The following is a 15948-nucleotide window of genomic DNA, read 5'->3' on the forward strand; positions in this document are numbered from 1 at the left end:
AAGACAGGGAGGGGGGAGCAGGTGAATAAGCCCCGCCCAGCGGACCGGACCGTGGCAGTTTACATACATCTGAACCGATATAAACAAGGTATTTATGCATGAAAGGTGCGGGGTCAGGGGGAAGCAAAAGTACTAAGAGAATCCTTATGTGACACACAATTGAATGATATCATTATATGATATCTCAAAAGGGTTACAGATTCCCTTTAATACCCTGCTAGTCACACTGCAGGCTGGTCCCATCTCCACTTTTTAAATTATTTAAGTTTTAAAATAATTATCAATAAACATTATATATTATACTCTTGGGCTTAGTGCTTTGTTATCTTTGTAGGTCTTTTACATCTTTTCTGAAGTGCCCTTCTACCTTCATAGCCTATTTTTTGGGGAATTTGAGCTCAGAAAAAGATAGATAAAAAAAAATATTTTCCTTAAAGACATGCATTTGAGTTAAAAAAAAAAAAAAAAATAATAAAAAAAAAGTGTATATAAATAAATAAATATATATATATGGGCAGTATTACTATATATCCCTAAAGGTGGACAACCCCTTTAAGAAAAAAAAATGGATGTTAATAGTGAAGGGGGTATTATCCATTTAATAATAGTTTTCATGCAAACATACAAGATCTTTTTAAAGACGTTAATGTTGTACCGCAGCACATTCACATGATGATGTCACTTCCTCTGATCGATGACATCACTGGGATACTCCTGGAGACCTGTCACATGACCTGTTCGTCTTCAGAAGACCTGGAGGATTTGTGAATGGGGTCTCGCAAAGACATAATCTCCTGGATCTGGGCAAAGGTTGGACTTTCTGCTGGAAACCTGTTCTTCTGGAGATGAGAGAGCCCGCATGATCAGTCAGGATTGGGGGACAGAATATAGTCTACAGACCCTTAAAATATATCGGCATAATCCAAAGTAGAGACCCCTTTTAATTTACCGTAGATCTCTGGGTTGCAGAATGTGGAAGTCTTACCCCCAGGGACAGCCGCAGTAGTCCTGTGTGAGTCCTGGCACCAGATGATGCTTTAGCCTCCTGTACTTGAGCTTTCATTACTGTTAAGAAGCCATGGAGACCCTCCTGGGTGACGCTGTTACCTGTACACAAAAGTCCAACTCTGAAACATCAGCATTATATTCTACCTCTGGGAGGCGCTCTTCTACATCTGATGAATGCAATACAAGGATGTGTGTCTGGCATTGCACTGCTCTCTCCAGACACGTGTGACCCTGACTGCAGGAGGCGACACTTACGGGAAAGGTTCAAGTTCATCAGAACTTTATTTCCGGGGAGATAAACGTTCCCGTCCCAAAACTCAGCTGCTTCCAGCAAAGGGAGAGTGACGTCAGAGGCCTCTGTCTGCTGCAAATGATCAAAGCCACTTCATAATACACCTCTAGATTCATCCACAGGGGGCAGTATTATAGTAATGTTATTCTCGTACATAGGAGCAGTATTATAGTAGTTATATTTTTGTACATAGGGGGAGTATTATAGTAGTTATATCCTTGTACATAGGGGGAGTATTATAGTAGTTATATTCTTGTACATAGGGGCAGTATTATAGTAGTTATATTCTTGTACATAAGAGCAGTATTATAATAGTCATATTCTTGTACATAGGAGCAGTATTATAGTAGTTATATTCTTGTATATAGGAGCAGTATTATAGTAGTTATATTCTTGTACATAAGAGCAGTATTATAATAGTCATATTCTTGTACATCGGAGCAGTATTATAGTAGTTATATTCTTGTACATAGGGGACAGTATTATAGTAGGTATATTCTTGTACATAGGGGCAGTATTATAGTAGCTATATTCTTGTACATGGGGCAGTATTATATCAGTTATATTCTTGTACATGGGGGCAGTATTATAGTAGTTATATTCTTGTATATAGGGGGCAGTATTATAGTAATGTTATTCTCGTACATAGGAGCAGTATTATAACAGTTATATCCTTGTACATAGGGGGAGTATTATAGTAGTTATATCCTTGTACATAGGGGGAGTATTATAGTAGTTATATTCTTGTACATAGGGGCAGTATTATAGTAGTTATATTCTTGTACATAAGAGCAGTATTATAATAGTCATATTCTTGTACATAGGAGCAGTATTATAGTAGTTATATTCTTGTATATAGGAGCAGTATTATAGTAGTTATATTCTTGTACATAAGAGCAGTATTATAATAGTCATATTCTTGTACATAGGAGCAGTATTATAGTAGTTATATTCTTGTACATAGGGGACAGTATTCTAGTAGGTATATTCTTGTACATAGGGGCAGTATTATAGTAGCTATATTCTTGTACATGGGGCAGTATTATAGCAGTTATATTCTTGTACATGGGGGCAGTATTATAGTAGTTATATTCTTGTAAATAGGGGGCAGTATTATAGTAGTTATATTCTTGTACATAGTGGCAGTATTATAGTAGTTATATTCTTGTACATAGTGGCAGTATTACAGTAGTTATATTCCTGGATATAGAAGCAGTATTATAGAAGTTATATTCTTGTACATAGGGAACAGTATTATAGTAGCTATATTCTTGTACACAGGAGCAGTATTTTAGTATATTCTTGCACATAGGGGGTAGTATTATAGTAGCTATATTCCTGTACATAGGAGCAGTATTATAGTAATTATATTCTTGTACATAGGGGGCAGTAATATAGTAGCTATATTCTTGTACATAGGGGCAGTATTATAGTAGTTATATTCTTATACATAGGGGCAGTATTATAGTAGTTATATTCTTGTACATAGGGGGCAGTAATATAGTAGTTATATTCCTGTATATAGGGGACAGTATTATAGTAGTTATATTCTTGTACATAGGAGCAGTATTATAGTAGTTATATTATTGAACATAGGAGCAGCATTATAGTAGTTATATTCCTGTACATAGGAGCAGTAGTATAGTAGTTATATTCTTGCACATAGGGGACAGTATTATAGTAGTTATATTCCTGTACATAGGAGCAGTAGTATAGTAGTTATATTCTTGCACATAGGGGACAGTATTATACTAGCTATATTCTTGTACATAGTAGCAGTATTATAGTAGTTATATTCTTGTACATAGGAGCAGTATTATAATAGTTATATTCTTGCACATAAGGAGCAGTATTATAATAGTTATATTCTTGCACATAAGGAGCAGTATTATAATAGTTATATTCTTGTACATAGGAGCAGTATTATAATAGTTATATTCTTGCACATAGAGGCAGTATTATAGTAATCAGAGGTGAAGTGTGGAGTCTCAGGTGGTCTTGTCTCTTACCTCGTGCTCAGGTAGTGGCGCTCTCTTGGTTGCAGACTTCACCGCTTTTCCTCGTGTGTTCTTTTCCTCAGCTTTGGATGTTTCTATGACATGTGATGGCAGTATTACTACTCTGAGACTGACAGTTCTTGGGAACCAGACCAGGTTTCTTACGTTTTTTGGCTGCTTTAGCGTCCTCTTTCTTAGCGGCTCCAGACTGTGTTCCCACAGAAGAGGTCCCAGTTGCCGCCTGGCTAACATTAGTTTTCTCTTCTTTCTTTTGGGGATCCTGAAACAATTTCACTCTAGATCTCAGTGTGTGTGTTCTCCGTGCTGAGTAAGGCTGGTTTCACACTTGCGTTTTTTTGCGCTGTATTTTAGCGCTAAAAAACGCATGCGCTTTTTTTCCCTATATTTTGCATGGGATGCGCTTATGTGCGCATACACATGCGTGTATGCGATTTTACGCACATGCGTTTGTTTGTGGTGTGCGGTCGGGCGCACAAAATGCATCCTGTTGCATTTTTTGGGCGTCCTACTTGCCTCAAAAAAAGTATGCGCGCGCAATGCGTTTTTTTTTACAGCAAGACACCCATTATAAGTCTATGGGTGTGCATATGTGCGCATTGGCATGCTCATGTATGCGTTTTTTTGTGCATGCGTTTTTTTGTAGACCATTGGTTAGACAATGGAAATTAGGGGTTTGGGTTAGAGTTAGGGTTAGTTAAGGGGGTTTAGGGTTAGGGTTAGTATGGTTTGGTTAAGGGTTAGGGTTTAGGGTTAGTAGGGTTTGGTTAAGGGTTAGGGTTAGTATGGTTTGGTTAAGGGTCAGGGTTAGGGTATGGTTTGGTTAAGGGTTAGGGTATGGTTTGGTTAAGGGTTAGGGTTAGTAAAGTCATGGTTTGGGTTAGTGTGAGAGGCCAACTAATGTTGGAAAAAAACGCAAACGTGGTAAAAACGCACTAAAAACGCATACAAACGCATAAAAACGCTGCGTTTTTTTCATGCATGCTCATAAAAATGCTTGAAAAAACGCAGCGTTTGTATGCGTTTTTTCCATGCGTTTTTTTGTGGGAAAAACGCGCTGCAAAACAAAGCAAGTGTGAAAGTAGCCTAAGGCTGGCCATGTGGGATTTCTGGAGTTCACTTGTACATGGGAAGATCTGGACTACGGTACAGTCAGGCTAGGGCCCATTGTGCTCACCTTTTCCTTCTCCTTCTTCTTTGTGACGCTCGTTTTAGTCTTCTGCACCATCGATTTCTCGGCTTTCTCCACTGCGGAGCCGCTGCGGTGGCTGAGTGGTCGCTCACTCTTGGCATCGGCGTGCCGTGATGTGGTTGGCTGTAAAAATATAGAAAGTAACTATTAATCCTGGCATTAGACAGTGGCACTCATTGCCCATTATGGTGGCGCTGCTCCTCACCGATCTGGGCTGGTCCTGAGCCTCCTTCTCCAGTAACAGTCGTCTCCTCTCCACAATTTCCAGATGAGTTAACGCAAAACGTCCCAGCACCTAGGGCAGAGCAGGACAGGGCGATGTATTATACCCACAGGGTAGCCGGGCAGCGAGGATATATGGTTATGTACCAACCTCAGCCAACGCTAGAGCCCCCTGGTCTCCGATCAGGTTACTGGACAGGTTGAGGGACAGCAGTGACCGGTTGAACCTTAAGGCCTGTAATAAAGCACCATTCCGGGTCATGACCTGCCGATTCCGACCCCGGAGTGCCTGGACCATTAGAGGATCTGTCCCTACCTGGGCGATATAGCCTGCCCCCAGGTCTGTGATGTGATTGTAGCTGAGGATGAGGGCGGCCAGGTTTTTGTTGGCCACCTTTAAGCCCTGTAAAGCTCGGCCAATGAGTTGAGCCCCAGCGTCATTGATTTGGTTATTCCTGAGCGATATATGGACCAACCTGTGAAGGCAAAAAACATGACAGCTGATCTGGTGTCACCCACCCTAATTGCCTCATCCCCTAAGGTTTGCTGCCCCTTTATATTCAGGGTCTTAAAAGAAGAAACTGCTTCTAACCATAAAGTGATGGTGGATCCTGGTGGTATATTATCATTTCAGAAGATGGTTCCCGGTTACTTACCCCAAATCCTCCGAGATTAATCTGTGATATGCCTGGTCGGGCAGGGGGTTTCCTTCTAGTGACAGAACTCTGGAAAACATGGACAGGTATGTGCTAAGGCATTATATAGGGGGCATAACACCTCTATACTATTACATGTTGCTGTATGGGGGATTAGGGGTTGTGTAATGCTGCCATCACCCGCCTGTAACAGCAGTTACCGGAGTGAGCTCATAGCGCTGCTTCCTAACCATTAAATGCTGCCATCAATCTCCTACAGGAGCATTTAAAAGCCACAAGGTGGAGCAATCCTCCCCCGAAAACAAGATTGTGGGGAACCCCTGGGACCACAGACCCCCCACTCTCAACCTTCACCACCTAGGTCAACCTATGAAGGCCGGAAAGAGATGTGGGATATAGTACAAAGCAATCAAACAATGTCAAGGTCCGCAATACAGGGCGCAAAAATACATTACAGAGTAACAAGAAAAAACATTGAAAAAACATTTAAAAAACCCAAAAGTTTAAGCTAAAAGTTTAAATAAAAAAAAAAATGTTAAAAATAAAAATATCTGATCTATTAAAGTCCAATCGATGTTGAAAATTATTTCACCCCGCAATGGTCACTATTTCACAACATTTCGATTCCACCCCTACTCACCATTTTTCAGTATATTTTTTCCCTATTTTTGGCCTAATATGTGGACAAAGGAATAAAAAACTTAACGGTTCATGGAAGAAGAGAAAAAAACGAAAGAATAAAAAAAGTAAGCAAGCAATAAGGAAGGACCACCCCCTGCTTACTTGACGCCTGGACAGCTCTGCAGGACAGTCACCAGGGAGGAGAAGGTTGCGTCCGTCAGGCCGACGTTCCACAGGCTGGGAGGAGACACAAAGGACGGGGAATCAGGGCTGTGCAACACTCGGGGAGAGCGTCGGCAATGTCGATGGTTTGCTCACTTGATCTTCTGGAGGTTGGTCAGAGCTGGTAGACATTTGGCGAAGACTCCCATCATCTTCTCATCGATCTTCCAGCCTGTCAACATAAGACATGGTGGAGCAATTTAGGAGGTTCTCTGCCTTTAAGTGGCAGGGGTCAAAACACGGACGATATCAAAACTAAGATGACCCCACTCACCCCTGATGGAGACCTCCCGGACAGATCGCGCGTCCTCGTCCTCCAGCTCCACGCGAATGCTCGGCCTGAAGTATGAATAGCGGTCTCGGGGTGCCGAGCCGCTCAGGCTATCCTTGTCCCAGGAGTCGGATTCATCTGCTAAAAAGCACAGATAAATAATGGGGGAAGAAAGAAGGGTTAAAGGAGAGCTCTGCCCAAGACTTACCAAACACGTTCCTGTCGGAGGCCGGGCTGCTCGGGGGCCAAGGGCGGGGGACCACTCTAGGGATCTCCATGAAGCCCAGGCGGGAGCACAGCTGAGTGAAGTCCTGCTCCAGAAGGCCTGTGCACTGGTAGTCGTCTGTGGGGTCCCGAGCACTAGATGGTTAGATGAGCGGAGCCCTCCCAGATAGTGAGCCCTCCCCTTACAGAACCCTCCCCCAGATAGTGAGCCCCTCCCAGAACGTGGGCCCTTCCCAGATGGTGAGCCCCACCCCTGATAGTGAGCCCTCCCCCACATAGTGAGCCCTCCCCCACATAGTGAGCCCTCCCCCACATAGTGAGCCCTCCCCCACATAGTGAGCCCACCCACAGACAGTGAGCACTCTCCCAAATACTGAGCCTTCCCCCAGATAGTGAGCCCTCCCCCAGATAGTGAGCCTCCTCCCAGATTCTGAGCCCTCTCTCAGATTCTGAGCCCACCCCTAGATAGTGAGCCTACCCCCAGATAGTGAGCCCTCCTCAGATAGTGAGTCCTCCCCAGATAGTGAGCCCACCCCAATATAGTGAGCCTTCCCCCAGATAGTAAGCCCCCCCAGATATTCAGACCACCCCCAAATAGTCATCCTCACCCAGATAGTGAGCCATACTTAGAGAGTGAGCCCATCAGATAGTGAGCCTCCCCCAGATAGTAAACCCTCCCAGATGGTGAGCCTCCCCCAGAGAGTGATCACTCCCTCAAATCGTGAGCCCCCAGATAGTGAACCCCCCTAGATAATGAGCCCACTTGAAATGAGGAGCCCACCCCCAGAGTGTGAGCCCACCTCCAGATACTGAGCCCACCTCCAGATACTGAGCCCTCCCCCAGATACTGAGCCTCCCTCAGATAGTGAGCCCTCCCCCAGAAAATGAGTCCATCCCTAGATAGTGAGTCACCCCACAGATTGTGAGCCCTCCCCCAGAAAGTGAGCTTCCCCCAGATAGAGAAACCTCCCTTCAGATAGTGAGCCTACCCCCCAAATATTGAACCCCCCCCAGATAGTGAGCCCTCCCACAGATAGTGAGCCCATCTCTACACAGTAAATCCCCTGAAGACTAACTACTATATACAGCTATATTGGCGGGAATATCCAGGCCGGACCACCGCCCTACTGACAGATAGGGGGTGAATCAGATGTGCTAGGAGGGAAGACCTCACCAATCTTACCGGCCGATAGCGACAGCTTCTCCGGATTAGCTGAGGAGAAAGATCACACAGGAGAGGATTAGATACACGGCTCAGCAGTCAGTATCACACAGGATAGGATTAGATACAAGGCTCAGCAGGCAGTATCTCACAGGATAGGATTAGATACATGGCTCAGCAGTCAGTATCACACAGGATAGGATTAGATACACAGCTCAGCAGACAGTATCATACAGGATAGGATTAGATACACGGCTCAGCAGACAGTATCACACAGGATAGGATTAGATACACGACTGAGCACACAGTATTACACATGATAGGATTAGATACACGGCTCAGCAGACAGTATCACACAGGATAGGATTAGATACACGGCTCAGCAGACAGTATCACACAGGAAAGGATTAGATACACGGCTCAGCAGTCAGTATCACACAGGATAGGATTAGATACACGGCTCAGCAGACAGTATCACACAGGATAGGATTAGATACACGGCTCAGCAGACAGTATCACACAGGATAGGATTAGATACACGGCTCAGCAGACAGTATCACACAGGATAGGATTAGATACACGGCTCAGCAGACAGTATCACACAGGATAGGATTAGATACACAGCTCAGCAGACAGTATCACACAGGATAGGATTAGATACACGGCTCAGCAGTCAGTATCACACAGGATAGGATTAGATACACGGCTCAGCAGACAGTATCACACAGGAGAGGATGAAATACACAGCTCAGCACAGTATCACACAGGATAGGATTAGATACACAGCTCAGCAGACAGTATCACACAGGACAGGATTAGATACACGGCTCAGCAGACAGTATCACACAGGATAGGATTAGATACACGGCTCAGCAGACAGTATCACACAGGATAGGATTAGATACACGGCTCAGCAGACAGTATCTCACAGGAAAGGATTAGATACACGGCTCAGCAGTCAGTATCACACAGGATAGGATTAGATACACGGCTCAGCAGACAGTATCACACAGGAGAGGATGAGATACACAGCTCAGCACATAGAATCATAGAATCGTAGAGTTGGAAGGGACCTCCTGGGCCATCTGGTCCAACCCCCTGCTCAAAGCAGGATTCGCTAAATCATCCCAGTCAGATGTCTGTCCAGCCTCTGTTTGAAGACTTCCATTGAAGGAGAACTCACCACTTCTCGTGGCAGCCTGTTCCACTCATTGATCACTCTAACTGTCAAAAAGTTTTTTCTAATATCTAATCTGTGTCTCCTCCCATTCAGTTTCATCCCATTGCTTCTAGTCTTTCCTTGTGCAAATGAGAATAAAGTTGATCCTTCTACAACGTTACAGCCCTTTAGATATTTGTAGACAGCTATTAAGTCTCCTCTCAGTCTTCTCTTTTGCAAACTAAACATTCCCAAATCCTGCAACCTTTCCTCATAAGACAGGGTTTGCAGACCGGTCACCATTCTGGTCGCTCTTTTCTGAACTTGCTCCAGTTTGTTGATGTCTTTTTTAAAATGTGGCGCCCAAAACTGGACACAATATTCCAGATGAGGTCTGACCAAAGAGGAGTAGAGGGAAATAATGACTTCACGTGATCTAGACTGTATGCTTCTGTTAATACATCCTAGAATTGCATTTGCCTTTTTTGCTGCTGCATCACACTGTTGACTCATATTCAGTCTGTGATCTATTAGTATACCCAAGTCTTTTTCACATGTGCTGTCACTTAGCCCTATTCCTCCCATTCTATATATGCTTTTTCCATTTTTATTGCCCAGATGTAGTACTTTGCATTTCTCCCTGTTAAAAACCATTCTGTTAGTTGCTGCCCACTTCTCCAGTTTATTTAAATCTTTTTGAATCCTCTCTCTCTCTTCTCTAGTATTAGCTATCCCTCCTAGCTTTGTGTCATCAGCAAATTTAATCAGTTTACCCTCAATTCCTTCATCTAAATTGTTGATAATGATGTTGAACAATACAGGGCCCAGGACAGAGCCCTGTGGTACCCCACTTGAGACATTCTTCCAACTGGATGTGCAGCCATTTACGACCACTCTTTGGGTCCGATCACTAAGCCAGTTATGAATCCACCTAACAGTTGCCTTGTCCATTCCATACTTAGTCATTTTTTCAATAAGGATTGTATGAGAGACTTTGTCAAATGCTTTGCTGAAGTCAAGATATACTATATCTACAGCATTTCCTTGATCCAACCAATCAGTGATACCGTCATAGAAGGAAATTAAGTTAGTCTGACATGACTTATTAGTTACAAACCCATGCTGACTCTGTTTAATCACTTCATTCTTATCCAGGTATTGACATACATGTTGTTTAATAATTTGTTCAAAGATCTTTCCTGGTATAGAAGTCAGACTCACCGGCCTATAGTTACCTGGGTCCACCTTCTTCCCCTTTTTGAAGATAGGAACAACATTTGCTCTTCTCCAGTCTTCTGGCACTTCTCCTGTTCTCCAAGAATTTTCAAAGATTATAGAGAGGGGTTCAAAAATTTCTTCTGCTATCTCCTTCAGTACTCTGGGGTGTAATTCATCTGGACCTGGAGACTTGAATTCATTTAGGCTAGCTAAGTGTTTCCTCACTATCTTTCTGTTTATAGATATCCTGGATTCTTCTATTCCCTTAATAGGACAGTGAATAACAGTTGATGTTACATTTCCTTTCTGAGAGAAAACAGATGCAAAATAGGAATTTAAAAGTTCAGCCTTCTCAACATCCTGTCTTACCATTTCATCATTTTCATCCTGTAAAAATCCTATAGCATCTTTGACTTTTCTTTTACTTTTGACATATCCCCAAAATCCTTTATTATTGCTTTTGACATCTCTTGCAAGCCTCAATTCATTTTCAGCTTTAGATAATCTGATTTGTGCCCTGCAGGTTCTGCAGACAGCATTATATTCTTCTTTAGATATGCCTCCCTCTTTCCATTTTATAAACATTTTTTTCTTCCTTTTTAGCATGTGCTTAAGTTCTGTGTTCATCCATCCTGGTTTCCTTAACTGCTTCCTATTCTTCCCTCTTTTCGGAATTGTTAACAACTGTGCTTTGAGAATTTCATTTTTCAAGATTTCCCATCCTTCCTGGACATTTTTGTCTTTAAGGATATCCAGCCATTGGATCCCTCCAATTCTCTTTCTGAATCCCTTAAAATCTGCCTTTCTGAAATCTAACCTTGACGTCTGAGTCTTCACAGGTCTTCCGCCTCTAGTTATCCAAAATTCTAAAATAGCATGGTCGCTACCTCCTAGGGTCCCAGCCACTTTTACCTCCTCAACCATTTCCTCCCTGTTTATAAGGATTAGATCCAAGGTAGCAGTTCCCCTTGTTTTCTCCCTTACCTTTTGGAAGATAAAGTTGTCAGCAAGAGAGGATAAGAATTTCCTTGACCTGTTAGTTTTGCCTGAGAGAGATTCCCAACAAATGTCTGGATAGTTGAAATCTCCCATGACAACTATGTCATATTTTTTGGAGAACTTGGCCATTTGATGCATAAAGAGTTCATCCATAGCTTCAGCTTGCACAGGCGGCCTGTAGTAAATGCCTACAATGGTGTCCTTTCCATTGTTCTGTCCTTGTATTCTTACCCAAACAGTTTCCACAGAACTCCCAGTCTCTGAAGCTTCAATCTCTGTGCAGATATATGCGTTTCTAACATACAATGCAACACCCCCTCCTCGTTTATCAAGTCTGTTTCTTGCAAATAAGTTGTATCCTTCTAGTCTTCTATTCCAATCATGTGTATTGTCCCACCAAGTTTCAGTGATTCCAATGACATCATATTTCTTTTCCTGTGTTAGTAGTTCCAATTCTCCTTGTTTGTTGCCCATGCTTTGTGCATTAGTATAGAAACATTTTAGTTTGTGATTGGTTTCTCTTTCTCCAATATTTTTATTAATTAGATTCTTTCGTCTTTGTTCTTCCTTTCCACTTCTAATAGCAGAGTTCTCAATAGCATTTGTCAGGTGTATGGCTTTTTCTGGTCTTTTGCTTCCCTTCCCATGTTGTTCTAGTTTAAAGCTCTCCTTACAAGTGTAACAAGGCGACTTCCAAATACCTGCTTTCCAGTCTTCGTAAGGTGCACCCCATCTCTAGCAAGTAGTCCATCGTATAAGTAGTTCACTCCGTGATCCAGAAATCCAAATCGTTGCTGACGACACCATCGACGTAGCCAGTTGTTCACCTGCAGAATCTTATTCCACCTCCTTGTTCCATGGCCATCCACTGGGAGGATGGAAGAGAAGACCACCTGCGCTCCCAGTTCTTTCACTTTCTTGCCAAAGTCTTCAAAGTCTCTGCAGATGGTTTCCAGGTCATTTCTTGCAGTGTCATTTGTCCCCACATGTAGTAGCAGGAATGGGTAGTCATCTGTAGGTCTGAAGAGTCCTGATATCCTGTATCACACAGGATAGGATTAGATACACAGCTCAGCAGACAGTATCACACAGGACAGGATTAGATACACGGCTCAGCAGACAGTATCACACAGGATAGGATTAGATACACGGCTCAGCAGTCAGTATCACACAGGATAGGATTAGATACACGGCTCAGCACAGAGTATCACACAGGATAGGATTAGATACACAGCTCAGCAGATAGTATCACACAGGATAGGATTAGATACACGGCTCAGCAGTCAGTATCACACAGGAGAGGATTAGATACACAGCTCAGCAGACAGTATCGCACATGATAGGATTAGATACACGGCTCAGCAGACAGTATCGCACAGGATAGGATTAGATACACGGCTCAGCAGTCAGTATCACACAGGATAGGATTAGATACACGGCTCAGCAGACAGTATCACACAGGATAGGATTAGATACACAGCTCAGCACATAGTATCACACAGGATAGGATTAGATACACGGCTCAGCAGACAGTATCACACAGGATAGGATCAGATACACGGCTCAGCAGACAGTATCACACAGGATAGGATCAGATACACGGCTCAGCAGTCAGTATCACACAGGATAGGATTAGATACACGGCTCAGCAGTCAGTAACACACAGGAGAGGATTAGATACACGGCTCAGCAGACAGTATCACACAGGATAGCATTAGATACACGGCTCAGCAGACAGTATCACACAGGATAGCATTAGATACACAGCTCAGCAGACTGTATCACACAGGATAGGATTAGATACACAGCTCAGCAGACTGTATCACACAGGATAGGATTAGATACACGGCTCAGCAGTCAGTATCACACAGGATAGGATTAGATACACGGCTCAGCACAGAGTATCACACAGGATAGGATTAGATACACGGCTCAGCAGACAGTATCACACAGGATAGGATTAGATACACGGCTCAGCAGTCAGTATCACACAGGATAGGATTAGATACACGGCTCAGCACAGAGTATCACACAGGATAGGATTAGATACACAGCTCAGCAGTCAGTATCACACAGGATAGGATTAGATACACGGCTCAGCAGACAGTATCACACAGGATAGGATTAGATACACGGCTCAGCAGACAGTATCACACAGGATAGGATTAGATACACGGCTCAGCACACAGTATCACACAGGATAGGATTAGATACATGGCTCAGCAGACAGTATCATACAGGATAGGATCAGATACACGGCTCAGCAGACAGTATCACACAGGATAGGATTAGATACACAGCTCAGGAGTCAGTATCACACAGGATAGGATTAGATACACGGCTCAGCAGACAGTATCACACAGGATAGGATTAGATACACAGCTCAGCACATAGTATCACACAGGATAGGATTAGATACACAGCTCAGCAGACAGTACCACACAGGATAGGATTAGATACACGGCTCAGCCGATAGTATCACACAGGATAGGATCAGATACACGGCTCAGCAGACAATATCACACAGGATAGGATTAGATACACGGCTCAGCAGATAGTATCACACAGGATAGGATTACATACACAGCTCAGCAGTCAGTATCACACAGGATAGGATTAGATACATGGCTCAGCAGACAGTATCATACAGGATAGGATCAGATACACGGCTCAGCAGACAGTATCACACAGGATAGGATTAGATACACAGCTCAGCACATAGTATCACACAGGATAGGATTAGATACACAGCTCAGCAGACAGTACCACACAGGATAGGATTAGATACACAGCTCAGCAGTCAGTATCACACAGGATAGGATTAGATACACGGCTCAGCAGACAATATCACACAGGATAGGATTAGATACACGGCTCAGCAGATAGTATCACACAGGATAGGATTAGATACACGGCTCAGCAGACAGTATTACACAGGAGAGGATTACATACACAGCTCAGCAGTCAGTATCACACAGGATAGGATTAGATACATGGCTCAGCAGACAGTATCATACAGGATAGGATCAGATACACGGCTCAGCAGTCAGTATCACACAGGATAGGATTAGATACACAGCCCAGCAGTCAGTATCACACAGGATAGGATTACATACACAGCTCAGCAGTCAGTATCACACAGGATAGGATTAGATACACGGCCCAGCAGTCAGTATCACACAGGATAGGATTAGATACACGGCCCAGCAGTCAGTATCACACAGGATAGGATTAGATACACGGCTCAGCAGTCAGTATCACACAGGATAGGGTTAGATACACGGCTCAGCAGACAGTATCACACAGGATAGGATTAGATACACGGCTCAGCAGTCAGTATCACACAGGATAGGATTAGATACACGGCCCAGCAGTCAGTATCACACAGGATAGGATTACATACACAGCTCAGCAGTCAGTATCACACAGGATAGGATTAGATACACGGTTCAGCAGACAGTATCACACAGGATATGATCAGATACACAGCTCAGCAGATAGTATCACACACTATTAGATACGGGCGGTACCTGCACCCCTCGCCTCCTCCTCATTGTTCTCTCTCCCGATCTTGTCCCGCTTTTCCACCTTCTTCCCCATAGTCACAATCCTGATGATCCTGCAGGGAGGAGTGACAGCTCTTAGCACTAGTGTCACCTTGCTGGGATCTGTCGTGCCATAATACACACGCACCTCTCAGCGTCCTGTCACCATGGTAACACTATAACGCGAGTCCGGTTCAGCTACCATCCAATCAGCTGCTACAAGACAGGACTTGACACCGGAAGTAGGTTGACAGAAAGAAACATGGACGCGGCGGCTTCATGGCGGTTGTTAGAGCAGCTGTTCTGTACAGTATATGGTAAATAACCCATGAGCGCGGAGTACGGGCAGGTCTCTGTGAGGGTCGCTGTGGCTGTACTGTAACCAGCGCTCGCTGCGTCTGCCATCACAGGTCCCGGATACGGGCAAGCATGGTCACGTGTACAGAGCAGAGCACAGTCCTGTAGTACCAACCAGTGCCGTAAAGTGCCACACACAGCTCGTCCTCCGTTGTCATGCCGACACATCAGTCATGTTCCTGCCACTAGGAGCCACCTAGTGGCCACACTGTCTCTGCAACATTTTTGACAAACTTTTTCTATTTTGGGGGATAAAGTGATAAACGTTTAGCAGCAATTTCTCATTTTTTTCAATAAATTTACAAAATCTATATTCTTTAAATGTGACTATGAGGCTGCATGCCATAAAATGCTTGATTTTCGCTGTATGGGGGCTTGTTTTTCGCTGTATGGCGCCTTGTTTTTTGCTGTATGGGGGACTTGTTTTTCGCTGTATGGCGCCTTGTTTTTCGCTGTATGGGGACTTGTTTTTTGCTGTATGGGGGCTTGTTTTTCGCTGTATGGGGACTTGTTTTTCGCTGTATGGGGACTTGTTTTTCGCTGTATGGGGACTTGTTTTTCGCTGTATGGGGCTTGTTTTTCACTGTATGGGGGCTTGTTTTTCGCTGTATGGGACTTGTTTTTTGCTGTATGGGAGCTTGTTTTTTGCTGTATGGCGGCTTGTTTTTTGCTGTATGGGGGACTTGTTTTTCGCTGTATGGGGCTTGTTTTTCGCTGTATGGCGCCTTGTTTTTCGCTGTATGGCGGCTTGTTTTTCACTGTATGGCGCCTTGTTTTTTGCTGT

General features: G+C 43.7%; 1 protein-coding gene across 6 annotated transcripts; it reads right to left on the bottom strand.

Moving 5' to 3' along the window:
* Positions 1–572: 572 nt before the first annotated feature.
* On the bottom strand, positions 573–15222 carry LRRC71 (leucine rich repeat containing 71). Of its 6 annotated transcripts, none has more exons than XM_073567085.1 (17): positions 14956–15221; positions 14793–14881; positions 7908–7937; positions 6708–6842; positions 6503–6637; positions 6325–6400; positions 6169–6243; positions 5386–5454; positions 5046–5205; positions 4881–4964; positions 4713–4802; positions 4493–4630; positions 3463–3577; positions 3310–3392; positions 1264–1372; positions 986–1107; positions 573–839 (listed from the first exon to the last, which is right to left on the bottom strand). In XM_073567085.1, the coding sequence occupies exons 2-17, from the start codon at positions 14860–14862 to the stop codon at positions 726–728; spliced, it is 1605 nt and encodes a 534-aa protein (XP_073423186.1). In that variant the 5' UTR covers positions 14863–14881; positions 14956–15221; the 3' UTR covers positions 573–725. The 6 variants fall into 6 exon arrangements, with proteins under 6 accessions (XP_073423186.1, XP_073423185.1, XP_073423184.1 ...); XM_073567084.1 differs by having other exon boundaries at positions 6503–6640; positions 14956–15220; XM_073567083.1 differs by having other exon boundaries at positions 6503–6842; positions 14956–15222.
* Between the last annotated feature and the right edge of the window lie 726 nt (positions 15223–15948).

This window comes from Dendrobates tinctorius, unplaced genomic scaffold, assembly GCF_039654945.1.
Source record: "Dendrobates tinctorius isolate UK_male_01 unplaced genomic scaffold, ASM3965494v1 ptg000019l, whole genome shotgun sequence".
Taxonomy (NCBI): domain Eukaryota; kingdom Metazoa; phylum Chordata; class Amphibia; order Anura; family Dendrobatidae; genus Dendrobates; species Dendrobates tinctorius.

Excerpts from the sequence above, each read along its gene's own strand:
- LRRC71 (XM_073567082.1), bottom strand. The coding sequence starts at position 7,001 with ATGTGGGGGAGGGCTCACTATCAGGGGTGGGGCTCACCATCTGGGAAG. Across the intron at positions 3,393-3,462 it reads CGCTAAAGCAGCCAAAAAAC|AAACATCCAAAGCTGAGGAA; the intron begins GTAAGAAACCTG and ends CACATGTCATAG. Across the intron at positions 1,373-3,309 it reads CGCCACTACCTGAGCACGAG|CAGACAGAGGCCTCTGACGT; the intron begins GTAAGAGACAAG and ends GATCATTTGCAG.